General features: G+C 34.3%; 6 protein-coding genes across 8 annotated transcripts in view; 1 reads left to right on the top strand and 5 right to left on the bottom strand.

Annotated features, from left to right (window-relative positions):
• The window catches only part of LOC104265812, a 7,321-nt gene extending 6,494 nt beyond the window's left edge, over positions 1-827 (bottom strand). The window contains exon 1 of the mRNA XM_026835244.1: positions 817-827. The gene's annotated coding sequence lies outside the window, so the exon portion shown is untranslated. The remainder of the gene's footprint in view (positions 1-816) is intronic.
• Positions 1-23,669, top strand: part of LOC100184844 (centrobin-like) — a 26,461-nt gene extending 2,792 nt beyond the window's left edge. For both annotated transcript variants that reach the window (XM_009860800.3, XM_018812407.2), the window contains exons 6-26: positions 159-288; positions 549-665; positions 885-998; positions 1,125-1,262; positions 1,642-1,737; positions 12,693-12,902; positions 19,124-19,201; positions 19,428-19,558; positions 19,675-19,762; positions 19,972-20,046; positions 20,106-20,170; positions 20,380-20,453; positions 20,856-20,925; positions 21,284-21,424; positions 21,709-21,793; positions 22,152-22,308; positions 22,392-22,476; positions 22,537-22,672; positions 22,991-23,113; positions 23,295-23,348; positions 23,415-23,669. In XM_009860800.3, coding sequence (XP_009859102.2) covers positions 159-288; positions 549-665; positions 885-998; positions 1,125-1,262; positions 1,642-1,737; positions 12,693-12,902; positions 19,124-19,201; positions 19,428-19,558; positions 19,675-19,762; positions 19,972-20,046; positions 20,106-20,170; positions 20,380-20,453; positions 20,856-20,925; positions 21,284-21,424; positions 21,709-21,793; positions 22,152-22,308; positions 22,392-22,476; positions 22,537-22,672; positions 22,991-23,113; positions 23,295-23,348; positions 23,415-23,501 — 2,254 coding nt within the window. In that variant the 3' untranslated portion in view covers positions 23,502-23,669. The remainder of the gene's footprint in view (positions 1-158; positions 289-548; positions 666-884; positions 999-1,124; positions 1,263-1,641; positions 1,738-12,692; positions 12,903-19,123; positions 19,202-19,427; positions 19,559-19,674; positions 19,763-19,971; positions 20,047-20,105; positions 20,171-20,379; positions 20,454-20,855; positions 20,926-21,283; positions 21,425-21,708; positions 21,794-22,151; positions 22,309-22,391; positions 22,477-22,536; positions 22,673-22,990; positions 23,114-23,294; positions 23,349-23,414) is intronic.
• On the bottom strand, positions 1,953-6,876 carry LOC108949610 (SLIT and NTRK-like protein 3). Its single transcript, XM_026835228.1, has 7 exons — positions 6,216-6,876; positions 4,728-5,888; positions 4,466-4,552; positions 4,040-4,225; positions 3,028-3,665; positions 2,509-2,699; positions 1,953-2,255 (listed from the first exon to the last, which is right to left on the bottom strand). Exons 1-6 carry the CDS (start codon positions 6,318-6,320, stop codon positions 2,552-2,554), a joined length of 2,325 nt encoding a protein of 774 aa, XP_026691029.1. The 5' UTR covers positions 6,321-6,876; the 3' UTR covers positions 1,953-2,255; positions 2,509-2,551.
• On the bottom strand, positions 7,120-11,300 carry LOC100176151 (immunoglobulin superfamily member 10-like). The gene is made up of 5 exons (XM_002127056.4): positions 10,908-11,300; positions 10,487-10,585; positions 9,815-10,010; positions 9,297-9,414; positions 7,120-8,890 (listed from the first exon to the last, which is right to left on the bottom strand). Exons 1-5 carry the CDS (start codon positions 11,179-11,181, stop codon positions 8,321-8,323), a joined length of 1,257 nt encoding a protein of 418 aa, XP_002127092.1. The 5' UTR covers positions 11,182-11,300; the 3' UTR covers positions 7,120-8,320.
• Positions 13,399-15,875, bottom strand: not6 (Not6 protein). Its single transcript, NM_001032437.1, is given in 3 exon segments — positions 13,399-14,246; positions 14,503-14,695; positions 15,109-15,875. Coding segments are annotated over 3 exon segments (1,422 nt in total). The 5' UTR covers positions 15,751-15,875; the 3' UTR covers positions 13,399-13,659.
• Positions 23,658-26,583, bottom strand: part of LOC100177004 — a gene marked incomplete at its 5' end in the record, with an annotated part of 6,549 nt that continues 3,623 nt past the window's right edge. The window contains 4 exon segments of one of the 2 annotated variants that reach the window (XM_009860659.2): positions 23,658-24,003; positions 24,391-24,557; positions 25,652-25,873; positions 26,317-26,515. In XM_009860659.2, coding sequence (XP_009858961.2) covers positions 23,884-24,003; positions 24,391-24,557; positions 25,652-25,873; positions 26,317-26,515 — 708 coding nt within the window. 2 annotated transcript variants of the gene reach the window in all.

Genomic DNA, 26,583 nt, shown 5'->3' with positions numbered 1-26,583 from the left:
CCAGTGGGCCGTGGTAATTCTTTATCTATCTATCTGCCTTGCTGGAATTGTTTTATTTTTAACAACTTTTACTAACGTATAAATAAAAAGCTGAATTATTTTAAAGTTCTGTACCTTCAGTTCTTCACTTTCACCAACATTAGCTCTATCACCCACAGATACAGAAGACAACATTGTGAAAAACAGATCCAAAAACTTCAGAAGAAAATGCTTGAAATCCAGCAAGAACTTGCTGTGGCGCATTCTACTGATAGAAAAAAAGATCTTATGATTGAACAACTGGATAAGGTCGGATAAGCATAGGCGTTGCATGGTTTTAATTCTTAGTAAAATCCGGAGTGACATTGCTAAAGGCAAGTACACTCAAAGTCACAGCAGTTAAACATAGGGAACCTTATGAATTAATGTGGGCAAGTAATTTTAGGTGTAAAAGTTGGAAGCCATACCACATAGTGTCGTCGTGTATTAAAAGTTTGGATGAAATGTTAACCCAGTCACTCTTAACGTTATGCCTATGGGTGGGAAACAATTGTGCTATATCTGTACAGACATTAGCCAAAGTAGTGGAAGGTTGGAAATCTCATGAAACAAATCTTGTCAAGTCAGTTGAAAATCTTACTGTGGAGAATGAGAAGCAAAAAGAGGAATCTATCAAACTGAAAGAGGTTAGTGCATAGTATGGATAAAGTTAGCTTCTGAACTAAACCTGCCTAAATTCTTGTTAAGGACTTAGGATAAAGGGCAGATTCGATCAATTATTTGAATGTATTGTCTCAGTGTATTTATAAGTTAAATTTGGGTAACATCTAATGTCACCCCATGTACCCCTGTAATGAAAGTGCTTTTTGTCTTTAATGGATTTTATCAGTTTAAATATCCCTTAGATGTTGGTTGGCATTGAGAATGAGTTGGCTAAATCATTAGAAGACTTGGTTGATGCAAAGGAAACAATTGTTCGTGTTCAGGAAAGTGAACAAAAGATGAAACAAACTTACCAGGTCTGTATAGTGTCATCATCTGGTAGATTAATTCTTGGTCTTAAAACATTTGGTAATAGTATGCTACAGGTTGGTAAACTTGTGGCTGTTGCACTTTGTATTTAAAACAGTTTTTATGTGTTTTAGACTCGTTCTTCGGAAATTGCGAGAGTAATTGATCAGAAAAATGAGCAAATTGTTAAACTGGAGGCACAGGAAGAAGAAGCTGAGGTAAAAGTTAAAAAAATTAAAGAAGAATTGAAAAGGCAGAAGTCAAAATTTGAGGTAAGAAGGACTAAAGTACTTACATGGTACGCAGGGTAAATAAGAAATAACTTTCCCATATTTTTCCACAGAAAAATTGGCCTAAATCCCAGCTCCTCTGACATGCCTTCTGCCTTACAAAATAGAACTTTTTTTTTCAAAAGAATTAAAATTTAAATCAACCTGGCGTTGGGGTAGTAACTCTGGCCTAAATCCTGGTCCAATGGTGTTGCCACATTGTAGGACCGCACAAACGTAAAATAAAGAATAGAGGATCCATTTTATAATGGAGGATCCACTATTCACGCACCTTACCATAGTCATATGGACACTCAACCATGTAGAATAAAATAGATTTTGCCAAAAGCATTAGGATTTAAACTCATTTTTTACTAATCAGTCTGAGAAAAAGAACTTCATTGATAAAGAAGAAGCATGGGAGGAGATTATTATGGAGATGGAGAAGAAACATAAGCAGGAGATGAAGTTTGAAAAGGTAAGCACTGTTTAAAAATCAAATCAAAAAAATAATTCTTAAGCTCATTAAATATTGGTGTCAGTAAGTAACTTATTGAGAAAGATATTAAATAAGCCATTAGATGGTTTGTTCACTTACTTACTTTAACACACAATGATGCTGTTCTTGAAGTAATGGCCCAACTGTGTTCTAAATTTCAGGTCCTCTATGTAGGACCTCACACATAGAAGATATTATATCTTGTGTAATTGTTTATTCCGTACCAAAAAAATTAAAAACTTTAAACAAAAGTGCATGGTAAACTAAACTTAAACTGTACAATGTACAATGTTCCATGTATATTAGGCTAATTAATTGCTGTCAGCAATATGTCGTTATAGCAGGCAATACCCTGCTTAAAAGGCTTTAGGTAATGATGATACTGTATATGGGAATGGTGTACTTTGTTAAACAATAGGGGTATGTACTTGCTGTTAAGAGAAGTTGGATAGAAATAGATTTTATTTAAGTGCAAACGGTAAAGAAAAGTAATTTTGTCGTTTTATATACAATGTACCATATACTTTATTACTCAATTCCAACATTTAGGTAAGGATGTAATTTTGTTATCACTTTTTGTGCTTTGGTTATACGAAATTTATCAAATCAAGTATAAAAGGTTAGTAAAATTTCAAGACACAGTAAAAAATTTGGTAAATCTGGATTAAGCTGCTTTTTATGCACAAAGTTGGTTTTGTATGGAAGTGTTGCATAAGTAACTGAGGTCTCAGATTGTCCCCAAACTGGTTCCATTCCCACATTCCGCTTTTTTCATTACAACTAAATTAAGAAATCACTTTGGTTCAGTTTTGTCCTCTACGCTATTTTCAAAGACGTTCAAAACTTCTAATGGTACATGAGTCTGATCATGAACATGAGCATTGCTTGGTTCATACCTTCCACTTGACCCAAACTGGGCTGGTGTTCTTGTTAGGGGTTTTCTACAAATATACAAGAAGTTTTAGCTTGAGAGCAGTTTATTATGTTTAAAAAAGGAATCTTCGGGTATTTTGACCTTAAATTTTACGTTTTTGACCTTGAAATTTACTTCACCAGTTTTGAAAAACATTAAAAGTTGTACATTCTGTTGATTAAATACGGAAATTTTCAATATGGACTGTCTGTATTATAATAAGCATTGTATCATGTTTTATGTATATATACAGGGATTTTTATTAATGTTTTTTTTTAATTATAAAGATTTTGCTGTGCGATTTTATGAGTTTGTTTGATAAAATAAACTTCAATAGAACAATAGGTTTTACCCACCTCACAAAAGTAACATATATAAGTGCTATAGCTATCACAAGCAGTAATCCTCCAACTACAGGAATCACAATATACAGAATTTTCTCTATTTGTGCTTTCCTTGATATAAATCCAGGGGTTGGGGTGTTGGCTTTTGTAGTTGTGGTTGTGGAATTATGTTGCAGTGTTGCCGTCGTGTTACTTGTTGAAGGGACAGCTGTTGTTGGAGACGGGTTTGTGGTTTGATTAGGTAACATTGTGGAGTTTGCAGCAGTTGTTGAAATATTTGTTGCCATTATTGTCACAGGTGTTGTTGCACTCGATGAATTAAATGTTGCAGTTGTTGTTGAATTAATTGTTGCAGCAGTCGTTGTCGGCTCACAACCTGCCACATTACTTCTAGGTAGTGTGTTCAATAGCAAGCCAGCTAGATTGTTGGGTGTTGCACACTGAATGCATAAGCTACCAATTCCTACACTAACACAGGAGATGGGGAAAGTTCCATTAAAAGAATCCACCATAGTTTTCATTGCACAGTCACACACCCAATTGTTACCCTCCGTAAGTAGAGTACGAGGTGGGTTTCCTCTGAGAACCGTAAAGTCAAATTGTGTGATTTGGTTGTGTGAAACAGACAAGGTTTGTAATCTTGTCAAGCCCTTAAGAAGGAATATTTGTGTTAGATGTTGCTTGTATGGTATAAGATGAATGTTCAAATTACGGATTTCAGTGCAGCTTTATTTTTTAATAATTGTATGACTTTGTCGCTGTCCATTATATAGATATTTAAGACAAGATATAGTGTAAAACCTGTGTATCTTGGCCAGTTGGCCACAGTACATTTTTTTAAAATTTTTACTCATAAATAACATTTTTAAAACTAGTTATATTGAAAATATATTTTCAAGGTATCCTTAAAAGTATAAATTTTCAAGGTAATCTACATTTGAATTTATCATAGTTTAAGTTTTAACATATTTTTTTGTCTTTGAAAAAAAATGACCAAATTACTTAAAAACATTAAGTTGTTTACCTTAAAAGCGTCTTTCTGCAAAACTGATATACTGTTGTTGTTAAGTTCAAGATTAACTATACTGGTAATGTTGCAGAAAGCACAATTGTCAATTTGGGAAATTTGGTTTCCACTCAAATATAAACCTTCTAAACTGGTAAGGTGTTGAAATATACCAGCAGTAAGGTTGGTAGTTATTCTGTTGTTCTGTGTGAAAACATAAGTTAAAATGTCTGTGGTCGTTGTTAGATGGTGTTTATAGCTTGTCACGTCATTGAGCATAAGGTATATGAATGTGCCCGATGCATATAAGAAGGTACCCAAATACAATCTTTACTGACAATGGCAAATACAATCTTCAATGACATTATTAAGTGTCCAAAAAGATGCCCTGTTTTAACTGGATGGGAGGACAAACGTTCCATACTCATGTAAACAACCCATTACCTGTAAGTAGAGATTCATCAAACCCGATAAGCCAGCAAAAGTGTTCACATTAATTGTACTGAGACGATTGTTGGCCAAGTTTAATATCTGTAAAAGTAAAGCTTTATTTGGTACAGGCTTAGAAGAGTAACATAGTTAATAAAACAACACCAGCATAAATCTATGTGCCCTATGGCCTATCATGTTGCAGAACCCACCCACATGGAATAGAACACATAACTTGCAATCCAAATTATAATTGGTGTTTAGTTTTAAAACTTACAAGTAGTTTGTCATTCTGAGTGAAAGAGAAATCATCGATATTTGAGATAATGTTGGAAGACAACTGAAGATTAGTCAAATTCACAATATCATGGAAATCTGTTACATTTATAAATTGAAATAGATTGTGTGCCAGATGCAATTGCTGTAGCGTTACTGGAATGTTTTTCTTCAGGATGTATGTTATGTTTTGGTAAGGTGCCAACCAACAAGTGGTGTTGTCAGGGTTGCATTGTAGCACGCCTTCCTTTTGAATAGTTGTGTCTGAAAGAAGAATTCGTCTTGAAATAGACCTAACTACTTTATGTGTGCTGTGTTGTTCATTTGTAGTCAGTATTTCGGTGTCTCTTTCTATATCTCTATGAGGTAGAGTTGTAAGCATACTGGCATCGCATTCTTGCCACATTGATTCATTGATGGTTGTAAAAGTTACAAGTCTATATCTTGGTGGGTTGTTGCACACAACACACATGTTGTCATCTCTACAGTTTGTCTCGGGTCCTGCTTCCATAGCTTGTTGTATAGTTGTGTATGAACCACAATCACATAGCCATGGATTTCCTGATAAAGTCACAACAGCAAGCTGTTTGCCTGCATACCATTCTGCAGATAGTGTAACTAAGAAGTTATTATTTAGATGTAGATTCTTCAAGTGCTGCATATTCACAAAGGCTTCACTGGATATTTGTGTGAGTTTGTTGTTTGATAAATCCAGAGACACAATTCGACTAAGCCCCATGAATGTACAGCTGGCAACAGAGGTTAGACTATTTTGAGCGAAACGTAAATACTGCAAACTTTCCATCGGTGCAAATGTTCCACACTCTAAACCAGCAATATTGTTGTTATCCATATTAAGCACACTTGTCTTATTCAACCCTATGAACATATTTTGATCCAAACGGTTAATGCTGTTTCTTGAAAGACTTAACACTAATAAGTTTGTAACATGTCCAAATGCATTTTGGCCAATTGAAGTTATACTGTTGTTTTCCATGCTTAAATAAACCAAAGATTCTCCAGTATTTTGGAAATCATTTTCATTGATGGTTGAAATTCTGTTGTTGTCCAAAATAACCTGAACTGCTGCATTGGGAATAGTTGGTATTGTTGTTAAAAGGTTGGTTGTGTCTGCTTGTGTGCAATCCATAACCACTGGCGTCTGTGAAATAGTCTTGTTACAATACCATATGTACTACATAAACGTTGTAATTAAAAATATTGAAATATACCTAACTACTTTGTGTGTGCTGTTTTTTTCTTGTTACATATACCATAATTAAAGAAACTTGTTAACTTAAGCTAGTGCTTGTTAACCCCTTGGTTGAGATTGGGACCCAAAAGTCAGTCAGCTCTGATTTGGTTGGCTTACTATAGCGATCCACAAAGCTGTTTAATTGGTCTTCTATATGTGTAAACTGTGGCATTATGGTGCCCCAAGATTTGGTTTTCGAGGCAAGGTGGTAAATTCGAAGATGGGCAAACTTACTGTTGAGCAGCGGCAGTTGTCTGGACATCCTTGTATAGTTGTTGTGATGGTTACCAGTAAAAGTAACATAACATGAGCAACAAAAATCATTTTCTTCAGCACCATTATCTATCTTCCCATCTGTGCAAAACTTTTAAAGCAATCTGGAAAGTAGCAACCAACTGTTTTCACTTTTTTTCATTGTTTCTCACTAGTACAATACATGTCACAAACTGTTAGTTCGCCAACTCACTCCAATGCTTACTTTATATGAATTATAAATGAACACTGTATACCGAAAATTAGGATTTGTTCATTTTGTCTCACCCTGAACCTTTCATATCAGTCTTACACATAACATGATCAAACACTGTTTAAAATGCCAAGGAAGGCCAACCACTTTATATATCAAGCTATTCTTATACAGCTTTAACTATTGCCTATACTTAGTACTAAGATGTAAATGTTAACCAGCAACAAGTATGATTTAGCTTATGATTCATTATTTCCATTTCAAGTATTGTTCTTTACAAACGATACATCCTGTGTATTACATCCATATATGATGTGTATGCAGAAAGCTTGTTTAGTCAATACACTTCTTCCTATGCAACTCTGTTGACATAAAATAAGATATTCATTTGACATGATTTATTTTTCACATGAACAAGTGTTCACGCCACATGAGTCACGTTTGTTTATCACGTCAACAAACGTCCACAGGAAATGGAATAATTTAACTATGACATCATAATGCCCTGTATTGAAAGTGCAACCTTACAAAACCTGTCAATCAACAAAATATCTAAAACAGACTTTTTCAGTTTATCTGGTATAGTATACAAACAATAACTTTATTCAAATGTTTTTTTCTGTCATTCAACAAGACTTCATTCGGGTTCAATTACCATATTCATGTATGCTCTTTTTTCATGGGATAGTACTTTTATTCCACAAAGTTTGCGGTTAAAATTGAAATAAACATATTTTGTCAAAGAATACTAAACATAACATGAGAAAAATTAAAACAATTGTTTGTTTAATATAGTTGGAGTTAACTAAAGTACAGTGGAGCACATTACAATATTTACAAATATCATGATTTAATATATTACCTTAAAATAAAAGAGTATGTGTAACAATATATGGCGTGCCTCTTAAAAAGTGAAAATTAAAGCAAAGTTTTGCTCTTTAACGACAGAATTGATACAAAGAGAAAAAACTTTGAGGAAAGAAATCAAATGTAGTTTTCTATTGATGTAGCCTGCATTTGTTATCAATAAAACAGTAAAAATTTTAAGGACTATGTTTATATTATCTAAGGTTGTTAATAAAAGTTGCAAAAACTACTAAACACTAGTTTTAATGTACAGCTGTTATTGCTTTAGAAAATGTTTTAAATATATTTGTATTATATGTATATATAGTTGAATGCAACTGATGCAAAGCTTAATACTTGTTTTGATTGCAAATCATTTTACATTGTGCTTTTGCTACCATGTTACCTTAAAACTCGACAATGAAAACTTGATAAAATAGTGAGCTTAGGGTTAGAGGTTAGTAAGTAAAAACTTGTACTGTTCCGGGTTTAGCCCTATTGAAACATTAATCATGTATCTCTCCTTTGAAAAGTTTTATTGTAAAACAATGGTAGCCATAAATATCATCGCTTTTCCAAATTATATGAAGGTGTGTTTTTGAGTATAGCATTATCCTGATAAAGGAGAACAGAAAAAATATTGTTTGCTTTTCAATAAAAATCTCTTTTTAACTTTAAATTGTCGGCTTTAAATTTACGTGGGACCCCTGCTATGCTGAGATCATTATAGTAAGAATATACACAGTGTATAAAATAAAATTTGTAAAAAAATCAAGATTAAGCATTTAGTGCAATAAGTTATAGTTTGTGTTAAAGTACAATTCGCTTTCGGAAATATAACAAACAAATATTGAGGACATTTTTATTGATTTTTGAAATATTTCTGCAAATCTAGAGGTACCTGGTATTTTGGAGCTGTGGTGCTAAACCTTTATTACTCAAAGAAATGAGGAATATGACTATACAAAATAGTATTCTTCTGATGCTTATGGCAAAATTAGTAGTTTAAAAGATAATTCGTTGTTGTTTAAATCTTTGTGTCCGAATTGTTTGTATTCAAAGGATCGGTTTCATGTTTACCGTTGGTTTGTGATGTAACAGTCATTGTTTCACCTGATAATTGTGATTTCATTTTGGATTTCTGCTTTCTACTCAAGCATAATGCAATGAATATAATAATGGCCAAAAGTATGATAGTTAGGCCAACTATAAGTACTACTATGGACCACCGTGGTAAATGGGAACTGTTCGTAAATCCAACTGATGCTGTGCTGTTGGTTGTATTAATATGGGTTGTCATATATGGTGTTGTATTGCTGTACAATGTTATGGGGTTTGTTGTATTGGGTGTGTTGTTGTTGGGGCGGGGTTGTTGTATGTTTATGACGTTTCTCTCCACTTTGGCTTGACAATAATCACTCATAACTGCCGTCAGATTGCCAGGTAATACTGGTTGGGTTATGGATCCACAGTCTGTGAATTCTGATAACGTAATATTGTGGATAGGCCTCCCAAGAAACCTTACAGGTGATGTGCAGGTTAAACAGGTTTGACTGATTATTGTATTCTTGAAGACAAGGAATGTAGGGCAATGAATCTGTAAATATAAATCAAGTTTTTTTTTTTTCTTAACACAACTTTAACACTACTTTTAAGTGTTTATACAAACAATAAGAAAAGTTGGAATTGTGGTCACCGTTTTACATATAGTGGGGTGGGGGAAGAGGGGACACCTTTTCATTCTATTTTCTCGTCCAATTTGGTGGGAAGCATATAAAACTTAATGAATTATGAAACCTTATCCCTACGACTCCCATATACCGATGTTAAGTATGTAAAACACAATCAGGATGTTTGGATATCATGTGCTAAAGGTGTCCCATCTTCCCCCACCCTACTGTATATTTATATAGTTGTATACCTGTATATATCAAAATATGTTTATGGGCAGAAAATTATAATCACAATATTATTCATACATCACTTTTCTGTCAATGGCTTACCGTTATGTTTGAGAAGTTGTTGATTACTGCAGTGAAGTTTGACTTAAGTTGGCATGTACATAGCCATGGGTTAAGGGGTGCCGTGAACGAATGCAGTTGTGGCATTGCATAGAACCATCTGTGGAATGATGTGTTTGTTTTATATCATGCAGTACTTAGGTTACTCCTACTCTACACCGGGTGTACATATTGTATTCCCAATCCTACACACTGTGCTGAATCGGTGTCATCTGATACACCAGACACATGCAGGGATTAATATTTATACAGCTCATGATCACTGTCTAGTTATAACACGGGTGTCATCTCATATACCAGACACAAATGGCGTATTCATACACCTTCTGCTTACTATTAACTACCAAGTAATTAACATAGATGTCTTTTTACTTTTTTCATTCATCCTTGCATAATTTACAACTGCAAGTTTTACCTAACACAAAATTTAAAAATTCTCACCAACCACACTAAGCTCTGAACCCAGCACCCCGGTAACAAACTAATACTTGACAACTTACTGAGGATTGAATGTTGTTATACGGTTGCCAATAAACGACACTGTATGTAGGTGATATAGTCCACTGAATGCTCTTGGTGAAATGACATCAATCTGGTTATGTTCAATGTAAAGAAACCTCAAACTTTGTAAACCATGAAATGTACAATCTTCTATTGTTGTTAGTAGATTGTTGTTTAAGTCTACTTTTGTTAAATCTAAAATTAAATAAGAGTATTTTCAGATGAAGTATTTAAATATAAAGTTATAAGTTTGGTTTTATATAGCTTAACTTTTTATTGTAATATTTTAGATATATATATATTGATTATGTATTCCAATATTTTAGTTAAATGGCTTATTATAATGTTGGGTATTTTATTAATATAGATTTTAGTTTTTTATTAATATAGATTTTAGTTTTTTTTAGACTAGTTTTCGCCAATTGAAATTAATTTTTGTGCAAGGGTAATATACTGTTACTTTTACTCTGAGTTTGCCATTGTTTATGCAGCTTAGTTGTGAAAGTGTAGTTTATTATAGGCAAAAGTATTTATATGTATTTTAGAACTTTAAAGACATGAGCTTAGACATTTTTATATCATTAGAATTTAAAAAAAATTTGACCAACGTGGTTTAATGTACATTATTCCCACACTGTGTATGTTAGATTTATGAGTTTCATTTATCTTACTTGGCATAAAAGACATGGCACCAACAGCTATATGTTGTATTTTGTTGAACGATAACTTTAATGTGTCCGCGTTCGTTAATGCTTGGAAATCCCAAACACCTGCAATGTTATAAATAAGTTGAATTATAGCAGGTGAATTGGTGGTAGTTACATTTTTTAAACTAATGTAAAGACAAAAAAATTGTTCAGTAGCTGTTGCTTTCAGAGTAGTTGTCTTTAAAATTGATAAAACTTTTATAAATCTACAAAAACCGCTAAAATAAAATATATTCTATATAATTGTTAAGTAATATAAGCTTTCTAATAATTTTCTTTTTACCATAAAGCCCCCTAGCAATAATCACTTCTGGCACCTTAACTCTATGAGGTTCAGTTATACTAAAACGCCAAGTATATTAGTTGTGTTTAAATATATACTCACTTATGTTGCTTATATTGTTGTGCTGTAGATTCACAAGTTTAGCACAACTTGGTAGTGAACGTGGCACGACTATAAGCTGTTTCCTTCCGCATTCAACAAAACCATCCGTGTAACAATCGCATGGTTGTGATGTCATATTACAGCTGCTTGGGCAAATCCCAAGCGCACTATTCTGTATATTGTTCATTGGTGGAGGCGGCATGCCAGGAAACTGACTTTTACAGTTTATAATAAATAAACCAGCAAATAAAAAACAGAATAAAACTTTTTTCATCTTTTTTTACTTTTAAATCTTGAGCTTGAATGAATTCTTCAACACTGTTTTCTAATTTGAAACTTTTCCTTAGCAGTTAGGTCCTTATTACTTCACCACACATGCTTTTGTCCACTACATAATCATCTCTTATTGAGTCACAAGCAATAACAATGCACAGCGTGAGCCTTCTATGTGCTAACAGACGTGTAGCATGTTCCTTTAAATGGAGATAGAGCAGGAAATGAGTTGTCATTACGTAATCAACAATAACCCTTAACCTCAATGCACTTAGATGGCCTAACATGAACAGGACAAATTAATCACACATGTTTTAACATTTAAATCCCCATTTATACCTAACTTTGCCACAATTTACATATTATTCAAGTTTTAAAATTTGAGACACTATTTAGAATAGCTGATTGTATTTGAAATATACTCGGGAAATAAATGCTCTTGTATCTTAACTTTTTACATATGTTTTAAATACCATTTACATATTATTTAAATATGTTTTCACATTTTGGTCACTTTTCTGTAATAGCTAGTTCTGCTTCAAATATAGTCTAATAATAAATGCTCCAAAATTTACATATTAATTAAATATGTTGTAACATTTACTAAACAAGCTATATATAGAAATCTAACAGTTTGGGGACTAAGTTCATATAAAACGAATTTTAGGATTTAATTTTATCTCATTAATATATGCAACAGGGTGTTCCAGAATAAATATGTTATGAAACTTAATAAACAAATCATAATATTTGCATTCAGAATATCGGGTTGCTTTTATTATATATACTGATTTATTATTGTCCAAAATGGCCTTACGAATATGACCCGCTGTAATATAATTTCCAGTTAAAAGACCTAACATTAACTTACAAATTTATCAAATATAACTTAACACTTGTATCCATATATTAAAATAGCAGGTCTCTATTTAATGATACTTCAGTAATTGATATCACCAGCTTACATATAGCTTCCTGTTATAAAGAAAGTAGGTGCCGGTACGCAAGTTGCACTTAATTAAATAAATCTAAATTTGGAACTGATATTATAAATCAGCTTGTGAAATTTAAAACATCATTTAATATTATTAATGCCTTGATTGATATTACTTGCTTCGGGATAAGTTGATGTTTAAGAGCACAGCATATGAGCCAAACATACATTAATTTTTACATTTATATGTTTAAATATAAGGTTATATATAAAACATTATTTATTACTATTGTGTTGATTGATAAATAGATGCGTTGATATAGTTTCCTGGTATATGAGGAAGTAGTATTAGACCAGTGTTTACTGTTTACCTTTAGACCAGGCAATCGTTTCCCTTTGGACTTTGGCAAGCTACAGATAATATTCTTGCAAATATACCTTGCATGCTTCATGCCGGTTTATTATTTTATTTTACACATATTTAATACAACCAATACTTTATCACACATAATCATGTATGATCAATTATGACCGATTGGACTTATCTGATTTTCACCAATATTATTTATTTAACACAGGATAAGCTTGTGGAAGAGACAAAGAGGACCCAGGACCTTAGAAAGAGCCTTGCATCCACTGAGGAAGAGATGAGAAGATTGGAAGGACTCCTGGATGCTCAAAGAGGAGAGATGGAGTCAATGAAGACATCATCTGCAGTGTTGGATGCAAAACACTCAGCCATGCTGCAGAAACTTAAAGCTGAGAATGAAATACACACTGAGAGACAGGTAGGTGATTGTTTGTACAGGTATCAATTTTTGGTGCACAAATTGTGTAAAAAAAACTAAAAGAGAATTGATGTAGTGATCAGTGATTAATTTGAGCATCTATTATGATAAGGATTCTTTAAACTAATATTCAAATGGATTTTTGTAAAAATCTACATGGTTCCAGAACCCTCTGTATATATTGGTGGGATAAATTTAAACCTTAACATTTATTTTATATAGACCTAGACACCAAACTTGTAGATTCCATATTTAGCTTGTTTGTATGTGGTGGGCTAAGGCCCTAAAACTAGATCTATACAGGTTGTACAGTTTATATGCATTATAGCAATAGCAAGGACATTGACTATTTTTGTTTAAAAATAGAGACCTCAACCAAAAGTTTAATAACTGTTGTAATAGGTTTATTTTGCCGACTTATACAATTGTACTTTAATATGAACCTGTTAATTTAATTTAGAACTAAATAGCAAGCTACTAATTGAGGTACACAATATTGGCAAGATGCTTTTTTAATAACAAATTCTAATTAGTATCGCATTTAGACAGTATGACAAAAATAATTGCACACAATAATTAAAATATATTTTTTTAACTATATATTATTGCTTCACCATATTACGATGCTTTAAAAATGTAGTTAACTACAGTTGCAGCCATTTAACTAAAAAGGAAATTGGCACATAAACTAAAACACAGATACACAATGTTTTGGCATAATATTAAAAAGAAACAAGAAAATTACTTTTTCAAAAAATCAGTTTTTCTTCTGCAAAACTTCATTTATATATAAAATACCCAGCGCGGGCTTTGAACCGAGACTCATAGCCTTAGTTCTCATACAATGTTGATATGATTTATCTGTTAATTCACCTTTTGAACACGTCATGCCATAAGTCCTATACAACCCTGGCTCCACTGCACATATAACCTCAATGTCACTTCGTAAAAAAGCATCGTATATTTTGGTCCCGAGTGCCTCTGTAGTCGAGCCCATTCTTCTGCCCAGAGAGCTTAAATTGTTAAGTATTCCGACCATGTCAGCTTGATTAGCACATACAAAGTCAAAAGTGTCATGCATCCAATACCCTGTGAATTTATTATGGTCTCTCTTGTTGACATCTTTAGGTTTCCCAGGCGGCATTCCTTTTTTAATAATGTCTGGGTTGAATTGTCCGAATGCAATAGGAAAATATACTCGTTTTTTAGGGATAGCATTTGCTTGACAGTGATGATATAATTGCTCTGTGAAAGCAGCTTCAATGGTTGCAAGTAAAACAACATCAGTAGATATCGTTGCCTTCTTTATTCCATATCTTACCCCCTTGAAATAGCTGTATAAACCTGAAAAATATGATGTCATAATATGGATGGTTATAATATAAGTGAAACCCTGTATGTACTTTGTTAAACACTTAAGTACACTTAAAAACACAAAAGCTAAGTCCAAACTCCAAATCTTTTTAAGTTTAACAAAGTAATGATTTTAAATGCTTTGCTGTCAAGCAAAACTCTATCTAAAGTTTAACGAAACAACACAACTTTAGCTGATTGTCCTGCAGTTGCACAAGTATATTTTAAATGACATTGTATTACCCACCTTCCACAGGGTAGATTTGTATGTTCACTTTTTGGTGGCTTTTAATTTTGGTTTCCAGTTCTTGAAGTTTATTTTTATACCCAGATATTTCTTTTTTGTTGCTTCCAAGAAATAGAACAAGCACTAGGTGAACTTGGGGTTTAGGTTTTGATTTCACAAAGTTATCTATCGATGCCACAATGCCAGGCGAGGTCTGAAAATATAAACAAAATTTAAGAACTTTTAATGCCAGGCGAGGTCTGAAAATATAAACAAAATTTTAGAACTTTTATCTAAACATAATTTTTATAGTGCTGTAGAGTAAGATGTATTCTGTCGGCACATAATAATATCTTATATTTTTTAATCATGTTTTTACCAATTAACTGGTTATATTATTATGTAAATATTTTTAGTTTTATACCAAATAGAGATGATTCATGAATCATCTCTATCTCTTTTTTTGACCTATTACCCCAACACCCGGACGAACTACTTAGTGTTTATGTAAATCTGAATGAAATGAAAGGCCAGAGTTGGCCCAACATACATCACAAACTTACAATTCTTGCTTCACGGGTAAGATCCTATAACATGCCAATGCACCTCTTATTCACACAAACTTACAATCTTTACTGGTACAATTATCTTCAACCGACCCTCCACATGACGTTGGACTCTTACTTCTTCTGCTTCACCCATTGACTTCAAGGGATGCACAAGATTCACCCTAAACATTCTCTCATTTATGAAATAACTAAAGTTATGACTTGCGGGCTGCACCACCACATCTAGTATATACTCCGTACCACGCAAAGCATCTCTTCTTAAATATCCATCGTGTAATTTAACTAAACTCCAGCTTTGCCCTAGCATTCTGTTGGCGTTTATATAATCCATTGCAACTTGAGTGACAGCTCGAACCTCTTCAAGCCAGTGTCCTACTAACGGAATCTTCGGTTCTTCATTTATGATGTCATAGACGTAATGCTCATCAAACTGAAGCCACCTAGTGACCTCATACATACCCTTTGGTTTATAAGCACTCGGAATATTTTCTGTAGGGTTTTTGACGTGTGTAGGTTCACACAGTGTACAGTGGTCATCAATTGGGCATTTTGGGCAATCAAGGCTCTTTATGTTATCCATGTGGGTCCCTACAGTAAGTCTAGTTGAACCCCTTAATTGTTCAAATGCAATCCGACTTAAAAAACCCAGCATTATCCCGGTCATAATACGTAGAATGTTCAATCCTCTTAGAAACCTCATCTTTTATTCCTTTCTTCAAGTTGCTTTCAAACATAAGGCATTGGATCTTGGTCATAACCCTCTGTTATGCATTATATTATTCCTTTAAAACAACCTAGCATATACTGACAATAGAAAATGCAGTACTGTATAAAAACATTATTTATTTCTATCACCATCTTGACATCCTTGAGATAATCTAATATATAATAGCAATGAATAAATTAACTCTGTATAAAAGCAGTATATATTTCTGTATATACAGTAATTCGAATCTTGGCAGCGTTTTTTATTCTTAATAGCACCCAACACATAAAACGCCATGTGTACAATCATTTGGTTGTTCAAATACACCAAGAAATATTACAGCAGTAATACTTGGGTAATATGAGAGTAACAACATTGGGAGTGGAAGTAAATAACACACTACATAAGTAAATCACTTAAATCTACTGCTATAACATAATTTACTTCTATAAGCTGCTGTGGGAACTTGACCAATCGTGGGGCAAAATACGTTCTCTAATTATAGTTAACGTTGCACACTAAAGTAACACTTAACTTCTATAGAAGCTAGATTAAATACAAAACACTACACTGAAGTAACTTAATATGCCTTCAGTACTATCATCATTCTCTCTTTTACGTTTAAAGCTATTGAACTACAGAAATTGCTTCTAATTTACAATACACTTCGTGTTTACAGCAGTTAAATGTATGTATATACACATACGGTGCATTTACCTACGTTTTTCTCCGTTACGTTTAAACCTAAACAAACTGCAGCAAATACCTAAAATAGGATGCGCACCAGTATCATAATTACAACACCGCAATATAGTTTACAAAGTTAGACTGTTACACAACGCATTTAACCACAGGCCATACACAGTTTGAAATACGCCCGCTTTGCCTAGCGTCGTAACAACCGATTGTTTGAGTGGTGTAGAATGAATAGAATGCGGTGCATGCGTGTGCGTACGTGGCGTCTGAGTGTGTGTGTGTGTGTGCGTGCGACGTATTTACCAAGGTACAGCACCTTCGTCACGTAAACTGAGCTTCAAACGCCTTAGATTGTTGCTACAAAATATTCTAAACTCATTTTTAATAATTTCCCTTCCAATAAACCAGGAAGTGATTTATTACCTTTGTATTTAAACACCTATTAAACACATAGTATTAATAAATCTAAGCCTATACGTACGTGACTCTGTATTACTTTATTCTAAACAGATTTACACATACGCTTTCTAATTGCACTCAAATTATAAATCAATTGACTCATGCTTTGGAGTAATTGATCAACTATGCCAAATTCCCAGGTTCGTGGCTTACTTGTGTTTTAATATGCTATTTGGCAGTTTCAATGCTTTTATTATAAGCAGCGTCATCGCAGCTTTTTTCTCTTGAATTTCTGTCTATCAATTTTTGTTATCTCAAGGCATTGTATCTTATCCTTTCACTATTGGACTGTTTTCTTGAGCTTTTGCGCTAACATAACACATTCTATTCTGTGTTATCTGGACGTATGGGACAGGCCGGTATTCGTAGTTATAAGCCTGTATCGCTAACGAGATTATGTTTAAAAAAACATTATTGAATGTCTATAAACTGCCTTACTGCGGTCTAGGTGATAGCACCCTGGGTGTTGGGAAAATGAAGTAAACCTACACCCCAGGTCAACGAACTTTTAAGATGCGTATGCTATGTGAAAAACACTGGTTTAAACTACACGACCCTCAGCACGAAAGAATTTCTAAAATGTTCAAACATTCTTAACCACGTTTGTTTATTCCAAAACATCGGGGTACCTCCCTGTTTTTCAAGCAATATTATCTCGCGTTTTTTTAAAAGCTCTTACATCATTTAAAACAGGTTTACAGAATGATTGTCACATCAGATTGGGCGATTTTAGTTTTGAAATATATATATATATATACTGTAGGGTGAGGGAAATAGAACACGTTTTCATTCTATTTTCTCGTACCATTTGGTAGTGAACATATAGAACATTCAAATTATTATAAAACCGTATCCTCACGATTCCCATAGACCGTTGTTAATTGTTTAAAACACGATCAGGATATTTGAATATTATGCGCTAAAGGTGTCCGGTCAATACGACTTAGAACTAGCAGGTTAAGTTTAGGTATCAAACATTTCAAGATATACGTTATTACAAAAAATCCGATTTACCGTAAGTAAACCAATTTCGTTTAGTTCGCCTAAACTAGCAGTGAGGGAATAAATACTACTCATATTATATCTAAACTTATTGTTTTAATATCCCACACGCATTTTCATATCCTGCTTTTCGGAACCGGTTTATACCAGTTTCTTCCTGCTATTCTGGCGCAGGCTACTTCGTTCGTTTGTTGAATGAGACGTAAATAACGTTTACTTGCGAATGACGTGGCATTAACACACAGTGTAGGTCTTAAGTGAGGTTTATATCCTTACAGCTAAGCCAATTCTGGCTTAATGGGTTAGTCGTTAGGGTGTAATAACGTGTCAGCTTTTATAATGTTTTCCGGCACATTTTTATTGTAATGCAAACACCGTTTCGATGTCTTAAACACTTTCATCAGTTTATTGTCATACTCAGTAACACATCGTAATATAACGTTTTAAGAGACCACAACAACTAGATTTATATATATTTGCTGATGTTGCAATAGCTTATAAAATAGACCAACATAACAATTTAAACTTCAACTGTAGAAGTGAAGTATTCATTTTTTACGAAAAGTTTGGACGAGCACCAAACACAGTAAACACCCGTTGCATACAAAACGTTTTAACCGAACTAAAACTCCCAACCATTTAATAACAACCTATTTGTCCTACTGCTGTTGCTATCAGCCATAACATAATATTAGAAATAGCTCTTCTGGTAAAAACGCCTATAATGTCTGACCAAGTGACAGATGAAACGCTGTTGCAATAAATCAATGGATTATCAGAAGAGCAATTCTAATATATAAACTGTTTGTCATTCAATAGCGCACATTATAAGCACAGGTGTGTAGGTTTTCTTGCCACGCTCAAACAAGCATAACTATAATATTGACATGAATGCAATTCAAATGGTTTAAGTAATTGGTAAATCTTAAACTAGATTTATTTTAAATTAATTGTTTATTTACCCTAATACACAAAATACATCAGCTATAATAATGTGACTTTTATAATATAAACTAAAACAGTTACTTAGGCAAACAGAAAATGAGAAAAGAATACTTGTAACATAAAATGTAAATAAACTAAAACAGTTATGCAACACAAAAAGAAAGAATGTTACTTACATAAAAGAAGAGTGTCATCACTACTGTATATTACACGCATTATTACACGTTCTACCTTAAATTCAACTAATTAAACATCTTTGTCCCAGATAACCGAAAAGCTCTCCCAGTTTCACCAAAGTTCACAAAAGAATGAAAATTTACTAAGAGAGGCGAATAAAAAGCAGGTATGATACAACCTATGATGTTTCTTGTGTAGTTTTAGTTCTTATGAACTGGTGGTTCTGCTTATACATTGCAACCAAACCGTATCGAGTTTGGGGTCATGAAGTGCCACGCTGAATGACCTCACCCGTATGACATAGCATAGGGTGGAACATGGTACTTTGCTAAAGTTAATTAATGTAGCCAGTCAGTGATTATTAACTACGTTACTATGTGTTAATTGCACAGGTGTTGGAGTTAGTAGAGAGTCACAGGAGAGAACTGAAAGCTCAAAGTGAGAGATATGAAGAAGAACTGCAAAAAAGAGTGGCTGCAATGAAAAAGGCACTGGATGAAAATGAAAAGTCCCAAAATCAAAAGTAGGCCATGTACACATTATATGCAAATTTGTGACATGGTGCACCAGTTACCTTTAATTTGATGTTTTACAAACCACCTAGTTTTGTTTGCTTATAAAGTGTTTGTTGCTTCACAGACTTCAAGTCAAGAGTGAATTGATTCGTCAACAAATGCTTGGAAAGATGCAAAACCTTCTACAATCTCATTATAATGAAACACTTGAGGTTAATATGATTAGACTGTGAGTTAGGAATAATGAACCAGTCTAAGTCCAAGTTCCCATGGTGTGCCTTACAATAGGACCTCATTTTTTTTATGGGCAAACCCATTTTTATAAAGTAGACTTCCTTTTGCTTGCCAGTGCTTCCAATTGCATTAGTTCAGCAGTTAGTTTAGGTAATAATTACTAAATTTATAACGAAACAATTCTTAGGTTGTGGGTGGTTCCTCCATCACCCCACCAAGTAGTCAACACGAATTAGAGACGAGTTCGTACCATCTCACCCCAGTAAGTAAAGTATATATATGTTTAGGTTTTATGTTTTGAATTGGTTTTCTTTAAACCAGGCACCAAGTATTGTTTCATCACAATCCATCATGACATCACAAGCCTACGAACCATGTGAACAGAGGTGAGAAAATTATCCGATTATTAGAGTTGCTACCAATCTATTACATCTCCTAACAATATAATGAAAAAATATAAAACTGACAAAATAAGGAAAGCTTGTGGGGTAATGGGCCAACTTTCTCCTATACTTCATGTCCCATGGCATAGCCATGCTGTAGAAACTCACCTATTTATAACAGATCACGAATATTTTTCTCATTTTCTCTACAGTTTCAAAGCATACCATCATACGAACCAACATGAACCAATAAACCAACAATCCAACCAAAAAACCAATAACCAAGGTGATTATAGTCTTGTGTTTACGCTGTTTGATGAGTCTTGGACATTTCCTAATATTTTACTGTCACAGTTCTTTGCTACACAAGTTTAGACACATTTTTGACTTTTCTTAGCTTTGCATAAAATCTGGAGTGACATTGCTAAAATCCAGTAACACTGATGGTCACCAAACATAGGAAACTTCATCGATTAATATTGCAAGAAAATGTACTTTGGCTGCATGTTGGTTTATACACCTAACAGGATAAAGCATATTTTTATGTTTAAAACATTGTTAAAACACCTGCTCATGATTGTTTTAAAGTTGCGATATACCTATGCCAACATACCACACTTCTTTACATAGCATAGCATACACCACATCAATATTTTTTATCAATATTAAACAAACCAACTTATCTTAGTTACACAAAAGATGGATATCACGGAAGAACCGCTTACTAATTTATCACTTATCAGCGACATAAGTCAAAGGTGAAGTGTTAACTAAACATAACTACATTTGCATTATTATAGTAGTGTGGTTCATTAGATAGAAAAGTAATGTTTTCTTATCTGTTTACTTGGCCTAAAGTTGTATATTACAATGAGGTTCTAATTTTCATTGAATGAACCTTGTGTAGTTTTAGTTGGTGCATAGTAGTATAAGCAATGTTATTAAAGCAATTTTACCAGTTTGCAATTTTAGTATGAATTTTAAAATGAATATGTAATGTATTATATTTCAGTACTGTACATGTACAACATTATTAAAATAGTGTAATTGGCCAATTTTATTAATAAACTTGCTGTAACTACATACATACCTAACTACAGTATATCCAATACACAGTACAACTACCAGTTATCCACAAATTCCATCATTTTCGAGTCGAATTCAACAATATTATGATTCTGTTCCTCAACCAAATCACCCTATACCTGTACCACAAACACAACCAAGTGACCAACTAATGCAACAACCACAACCAAGGTATATATAATATTGTGGGGTAAAATGGGACACCGTTAGCACCTAATTTTCCGTATTTCCTAGTGTTGTAATGAACAGTTAACAACGCTGTTTTACGGTAGTGAGGATATCGTTATAACATTCTGTAAATATGTGTTGCTTACTACTAAATGGAACGATAAAAGAGCATTGAAACAAATTAATCAGCGTCGCCACGGCAACAACGTTATTGCACGCACACGCAACACTGTAACTGAATGTACATTCCCAGAGCCACGTAATCTAACTTATACATATGTCCATAGCGTGGTTGAGCCAATTCGTCATGACAACTCCATAGTGATGGATGAGGTTGTACGACAGAAGCAGTTGCAACATTATGTTCAAATGGTGAGCAACAAACTTTCTGTACGAATATTTATTGCTTAGCTTAAAAGATTTTGTTTCCCATTTTACATCATTCATTCAAATATAGAAATAAATATATATATATATATATAAATAAACAAAAAAGGGACGTAATGTAAACCGAAATGACCATAACATTTCCCAAAATATCTCGAACCCTATTCACCTACCTCCACGAAACGTAGCGTTATCTATTATGACGTGACACATACTTCCGTACACGATTATTTCATAAGAATCACCATTGTCACGAAATATCGTGAGAATTAGTGAATAGCATCTCATTGTGACGTCATAATGAACCGGATGTCACATTTCAACTATGACATCACGATCGCAGCTTCTACAGCGACCTCCAGGTGACCCCGTGTCAACCATGGTCGATGACGTGTCACTACGTCATAATGAAGACAACAAAGAGAATGCAGTAGAACAACCAGCAGTGGTTCGAAACCAACCACACACCAGTCAACATATGGTACAACATCAGTCTCATGGTATGTGTTGCATAAGCTTTTGTCTGACGCTTTGCCCTAGTTTTTAACTTATCCTGAAACGACTTCGCTGTTGTTCGTTGCAGCGTCACCTGATCTTGTGCCAGTCAAGCAGAACAAGTTGGTTCCTATGACCGTTGCTATGGCAACTACAAATCACGTACTTACCAGGTAATTCGTCAATTTTCTTTATCTGCCGCTACAACGTTAATCACATCATAATATTGTTAGTTCAACAACCACGAAACGGTCGAAGCCTGTCGTTCGTTTCGCTCCAACCGATGTGAAGGTAAACCAACCCGTTACCATGGCAACTCCCCTCCCACAACTAACCGACCAATCACCGTCCATCTTCAGTCCGGCACAGGTTTTGAAATATTTTTTATTCTACAGTTGTTTAATATTATCTTAACTCGCCGTACGCACCAACATATAAAAAAGAATGAGGGACCAGGTTAACGATTCGTATTTGGACAATAGACCAGCAATATGATTTAACGGGACAAAGTCTAAATCCTGGTCTAAATCCTTGGGCTCATACGTGTTACATGCTGCGTGGTAACTCGTAAGCGGGCACGCGGTGTATAAAACGGAACAACCGTGTTTTAACGACTCGTTGTAAGAATTAATAAGTTACGTTCATTCATTCATTCATTCATTCATTCATTCATTCATTTAATTACAGATGAGTGAAATATCCCAGATACTTGGTATGTACTCCTCTTCAGCGACACCTACCGGAGACACGAAAGTAGCAGCCGAGAATTTGCTTCGTTATTTAAAAGGCAATCCTCCCTTTGATAATAAGGTTTATATAACTTTTAATTACTGTCAAGAATATTGTATTCTATATACTACCATTAGGGTATGATGCTTACCGTTAGCACACAATATCCCGTATATATAGTTAACTTTAATACATGGCGTATAAGATTGGCTAGAATATGACGAACAGTTAGTATAATATTGTCTTTCATGTTTATTCACAGAGTATATTTCAACCAAGTGTGGCTTCCAGTCCGTTGAAACAATCTTTGAAAAATGTAAGAGTTTGGTATCATGTGTTCTAACTTACAGTGAGCATAAAACTCATCTTATACATTCTACAGTCAGCAGACACGAGCCTTCTAAACTGTTCTGTGACATCTGGCGGTCGTAAACGATCAACCTCAAAATCTTTTCCAGCTTGGCGTTGATGACGTCATAGTATCTCGTATTACGTTATCAGAAGTTGTCTGCTTACAGTAGATTTGCTTACAGTAGATTCTTTATCGGTTTGTTGCTGCTAATAATTAGTTCCTAGTTTTTTTACAGATATCTATATTTTTATGCTGCTGTGGTAGTAAACACGATTAGAAAGGAACATATTTTGGTTTATTTACAAAAAAACAAAACAGTTTATTCGGCAGCTTGTTGAGTAAACAAACAAACAAAACATAGGAAAAAATCAGCTTTATTTTAAACGGCAAGTCAGAGATCCTCGGTTTAAGTCCCACCATTGGCGTTGCTGATTCACAAGCACCAATACGACGTCACGGTCATGCCACATGCGCATGCATACTGCTCGACAGAAGGAAATCAATCTCCGGAATTAGTGGTTCTCATTTGTAACCCAGCGCCGTTATAGTCAACTCCTGATTCAACCCTAGACCTCCTGCGGTCTATTGAATATTTGCGGCGAGGTTTTCGGTAGGTTTTCTGCAGAAAAACAGACGACATTATTTCTTGCCATTTCGAAAAATTTCAGTTTCAGTGTTTGGTTAAGCAGTTCTGCGTATTGGAAATGTTAAATCCATGCAGTCGTAGCAGTAGTTACGGCGCCAAGAACCAACGATTCAATGTAAATTCTTTTGAGAGGATTTTGTAATTATTACGTTACTTCACGTAGACTAAGTTGTGTCTAGGATTTCGATTAGCGTTGACTTAATAACAAGAAGAGATAGCATTCGAGATTAGTAGTGGTATTTACTACACAGCAAATACGACTATACTTGTTATGTTCTGTACCGTAGGGCGTAGACCATCTTATACCCCAACCTACTAACCTGTATGTTACACGCAATAACGGCATCGTTTCTAACTCACCGTACATCCTATTGCGCTGAAAGGCTTCAATATCGCAGGTCGGAATTCGTCATCTGTTATAATGTATATGATGACGTACGCGATTCCTTGGCCAGCCAATAGGAGCTCGAATATCGCGCACGTGACACAATAGGAGAATGGTATGACATCATATCGCACAGTGTTGTCTGTAAAAATAAATTTGTTACTTATCCCTTTTTCAAGGCAAGTAGCCTATACTACTTTTTCTGTTCGTAAAGTTTTATGTGGGTATAGTTTAGTATTGGGGGTTTATCAACCGCCCTTTTTATGACACTCTGATGATTAATTATATCTATTTATTCATTTGGCATTCCTTGGAATATTAAGCTTTTGCTATTGACATAAACGAGGTTTCTAAATTATTTTGAGAATCGGTTTCTATATTTAGAAGGCATGATTCCTCTGTGGGTTAAAGGTTAAATATCGACCCGACTTTAATCAGATTAGTGTCTGACATGCGCCGTCGAATCATAATGTAATAATGTCAAAGAATAAAGAAATGTGCGTACAAAACTTTCGATGTTTTATTGAAAGTTCAAAAACTTGTTTTTTTTTGCAATTTCGCGTGAATTGTTATAGGTTAAGTTTAAACAATAGATTAAACTAGGGTAAGGTAGCGTTAGCAGTTGATATTCCTTTTTTCCAAATCGTGCCCGCTTACCAGCATGATTCAATTATTTTAACAATTACCAGCGGTCTTTTACAGTCGAAAGTTTATTCTATTAGCTCAAACTGTATATATTTCTTACAACACGATAAGATGAATTAAGTTGGAATCCAACGTTGACCTGACTGACTCACTGGTATGGTAAATGCCGTCACCTCGCACCTTACGTTGATTACTATTTAATTACTTGCGGCAGTTCACGCTTCTGACGACTGCTTAGAAACTGTGTGTGTGGTATGTGTGGTAGCTTTAAGACTGGAGTTAGCGATACATGAATTTATATCGTTACTTCTCGCTCTAGAGGTTTTGACTATTACTTGCATATTCGTTACTATGGTATATAATCGATGAGGCAACATGAAGTTATGTTTTCATACCCTACCCTATATTATATCTATTGTGTATGCGATTGTGTAACAGTTGGTATATAGAATATAGATTCAAGTTTGCCGTTACCTTACTTCGTTTTTGCATACAATTCGTGACACTAACCGACTGGACTAAATTAGGTTAAATTATATTTACAAAGGTAGGCTCTTAGCAATAGAAACTAAACTGTTGGCAACCACTGACCTGCTACTATGGTCGAAGACCCTGGTGGGTCAAATATGATGAGAATATAAAAAGGGATGAAGTTCGTTAGCGTGAACACAATACTGCAAAAGATGGTCGAATAAAGAGCCCACGTATCTCGGATCCTACGTAATATACTAGGTCTGTAGTTGACTGGTGTAAATATTGTGACTTCTGGTTTGGTTTCTTCTTTTCCCCATAACGCTGGGTTGGGAAGCAAACCTGGAAATATTCACGACGTCACTCTGACGTAGTAATGTTACTTACGTTATTTTTTAACACAACAAACTTTGTCGTTATACAGGAATAAACAAGATTTTGGTTTTTAATGTAAAACAAATAACCTAATTATAATGTGCATGGCATATATAGGTTTGTACACGAGTGTATTCAACGTTTTGGGCCGACGACATTCGCTTTAAACGGCTGTTTGTTTCATGCACATTGTGGCTGCTTACAAGTTTTACGTATATAACTCTGTATGTAATTGTTTTTCTGTGTAGTTGATAATTTGAACAACCCATTAGTGACCACTGGGTTGGAGCAATTGCCGGTAAGTATCTCCCTCAAGAGAAACCCACACTGACAATGGTAGCAGCGCCCAGTCTCGAACCCATTCTGTGTTAACCACGTTATTATACTGAATAAACGTAATAATAGTTTACCTTTACCAAATCCTCCAGATAAAAGGAAATCATTGGCGTCCGCTTCCGAGTTCTCATTCGAATCATCGATCACGGTTGATTGGTTGATTTTGCTTTTATTCGTGACGTGACAAACGGAATTGTTCCTGCTTTGAAGAGGTTCGGGAATCCCCACACCGGTAAGAAGCTGCAACTTTCGTTCCTTCGCTCTCTTGTTAACCTAGAGAATGTGNCAAGGTGAATTTCCTGCATTATATAATATTAAATATTTTTGTATTGTTTAGTTTA

The sequence above is a fragment of the Ciona intestinalis genome, chromosome 7, assembly GCF_000224145.3.
Source record: "Ciona intestinalis chromosome 7, KH, whole genome shotgun sequence".
Lineage (NCBI taxonomy): Eukaryota > Metazoa > Chordata > Ascidiacea > Phlebobranchia > Cionidae > Ciona > Ciona intestinalis.
Note: the sequence above shows the minus strand (reverse complement) of the source record. Positions and strands in the feature narration are given on the sequence as shown.

Excerpts from the sequence above, each read along its gene's own strand:
- LOC108949610 (XM_026835228.1), bottom strand. The coding sequence starts at position 6,320 with ATGGTGCTGAAGAAAATGATTTTTGTTGCTCATGTTATGTTACTTTTA. Across the intron at positions 5,889-6,215 it reads ACAACTGCCGCTGCTCAACA|ACGCCAGTGGTTATGGATTG; the intron begins GTAAGTTTGCCC and ends ACTATTTCACAG. Across the intron at positions 3,666-4,039 it reads TGCAGAAAGACGCTTTTAAG|GGCTTGACAAGATTACAAAC; the intron begins GTAAACAACTTA and ends TTCCTTCTTAAG.
- LOC100176151 (XM_002127056.4), bottom strand. The coding sequence starts at position 11,181 with ATGAAAAAAGTTTTATTCTGTTTTTTATTTGCTGGTTTATTTATTATA. Across the intron at positions 10,011-10,486 it reads TGCCATGTCTTTTATGCCAA|ATTTAACAAAAGTAGACTTA; the intron begins GTAAGATAAATG and ends ATTTAATTTTAG. Across the intron at positions 8,891-9,296 it reads ACAACTTCTCAAACATAACG|ATTCATTGCCCTACATTCCT; the intron begins GTAAGCCATTGA and ends TTATATTTACAG.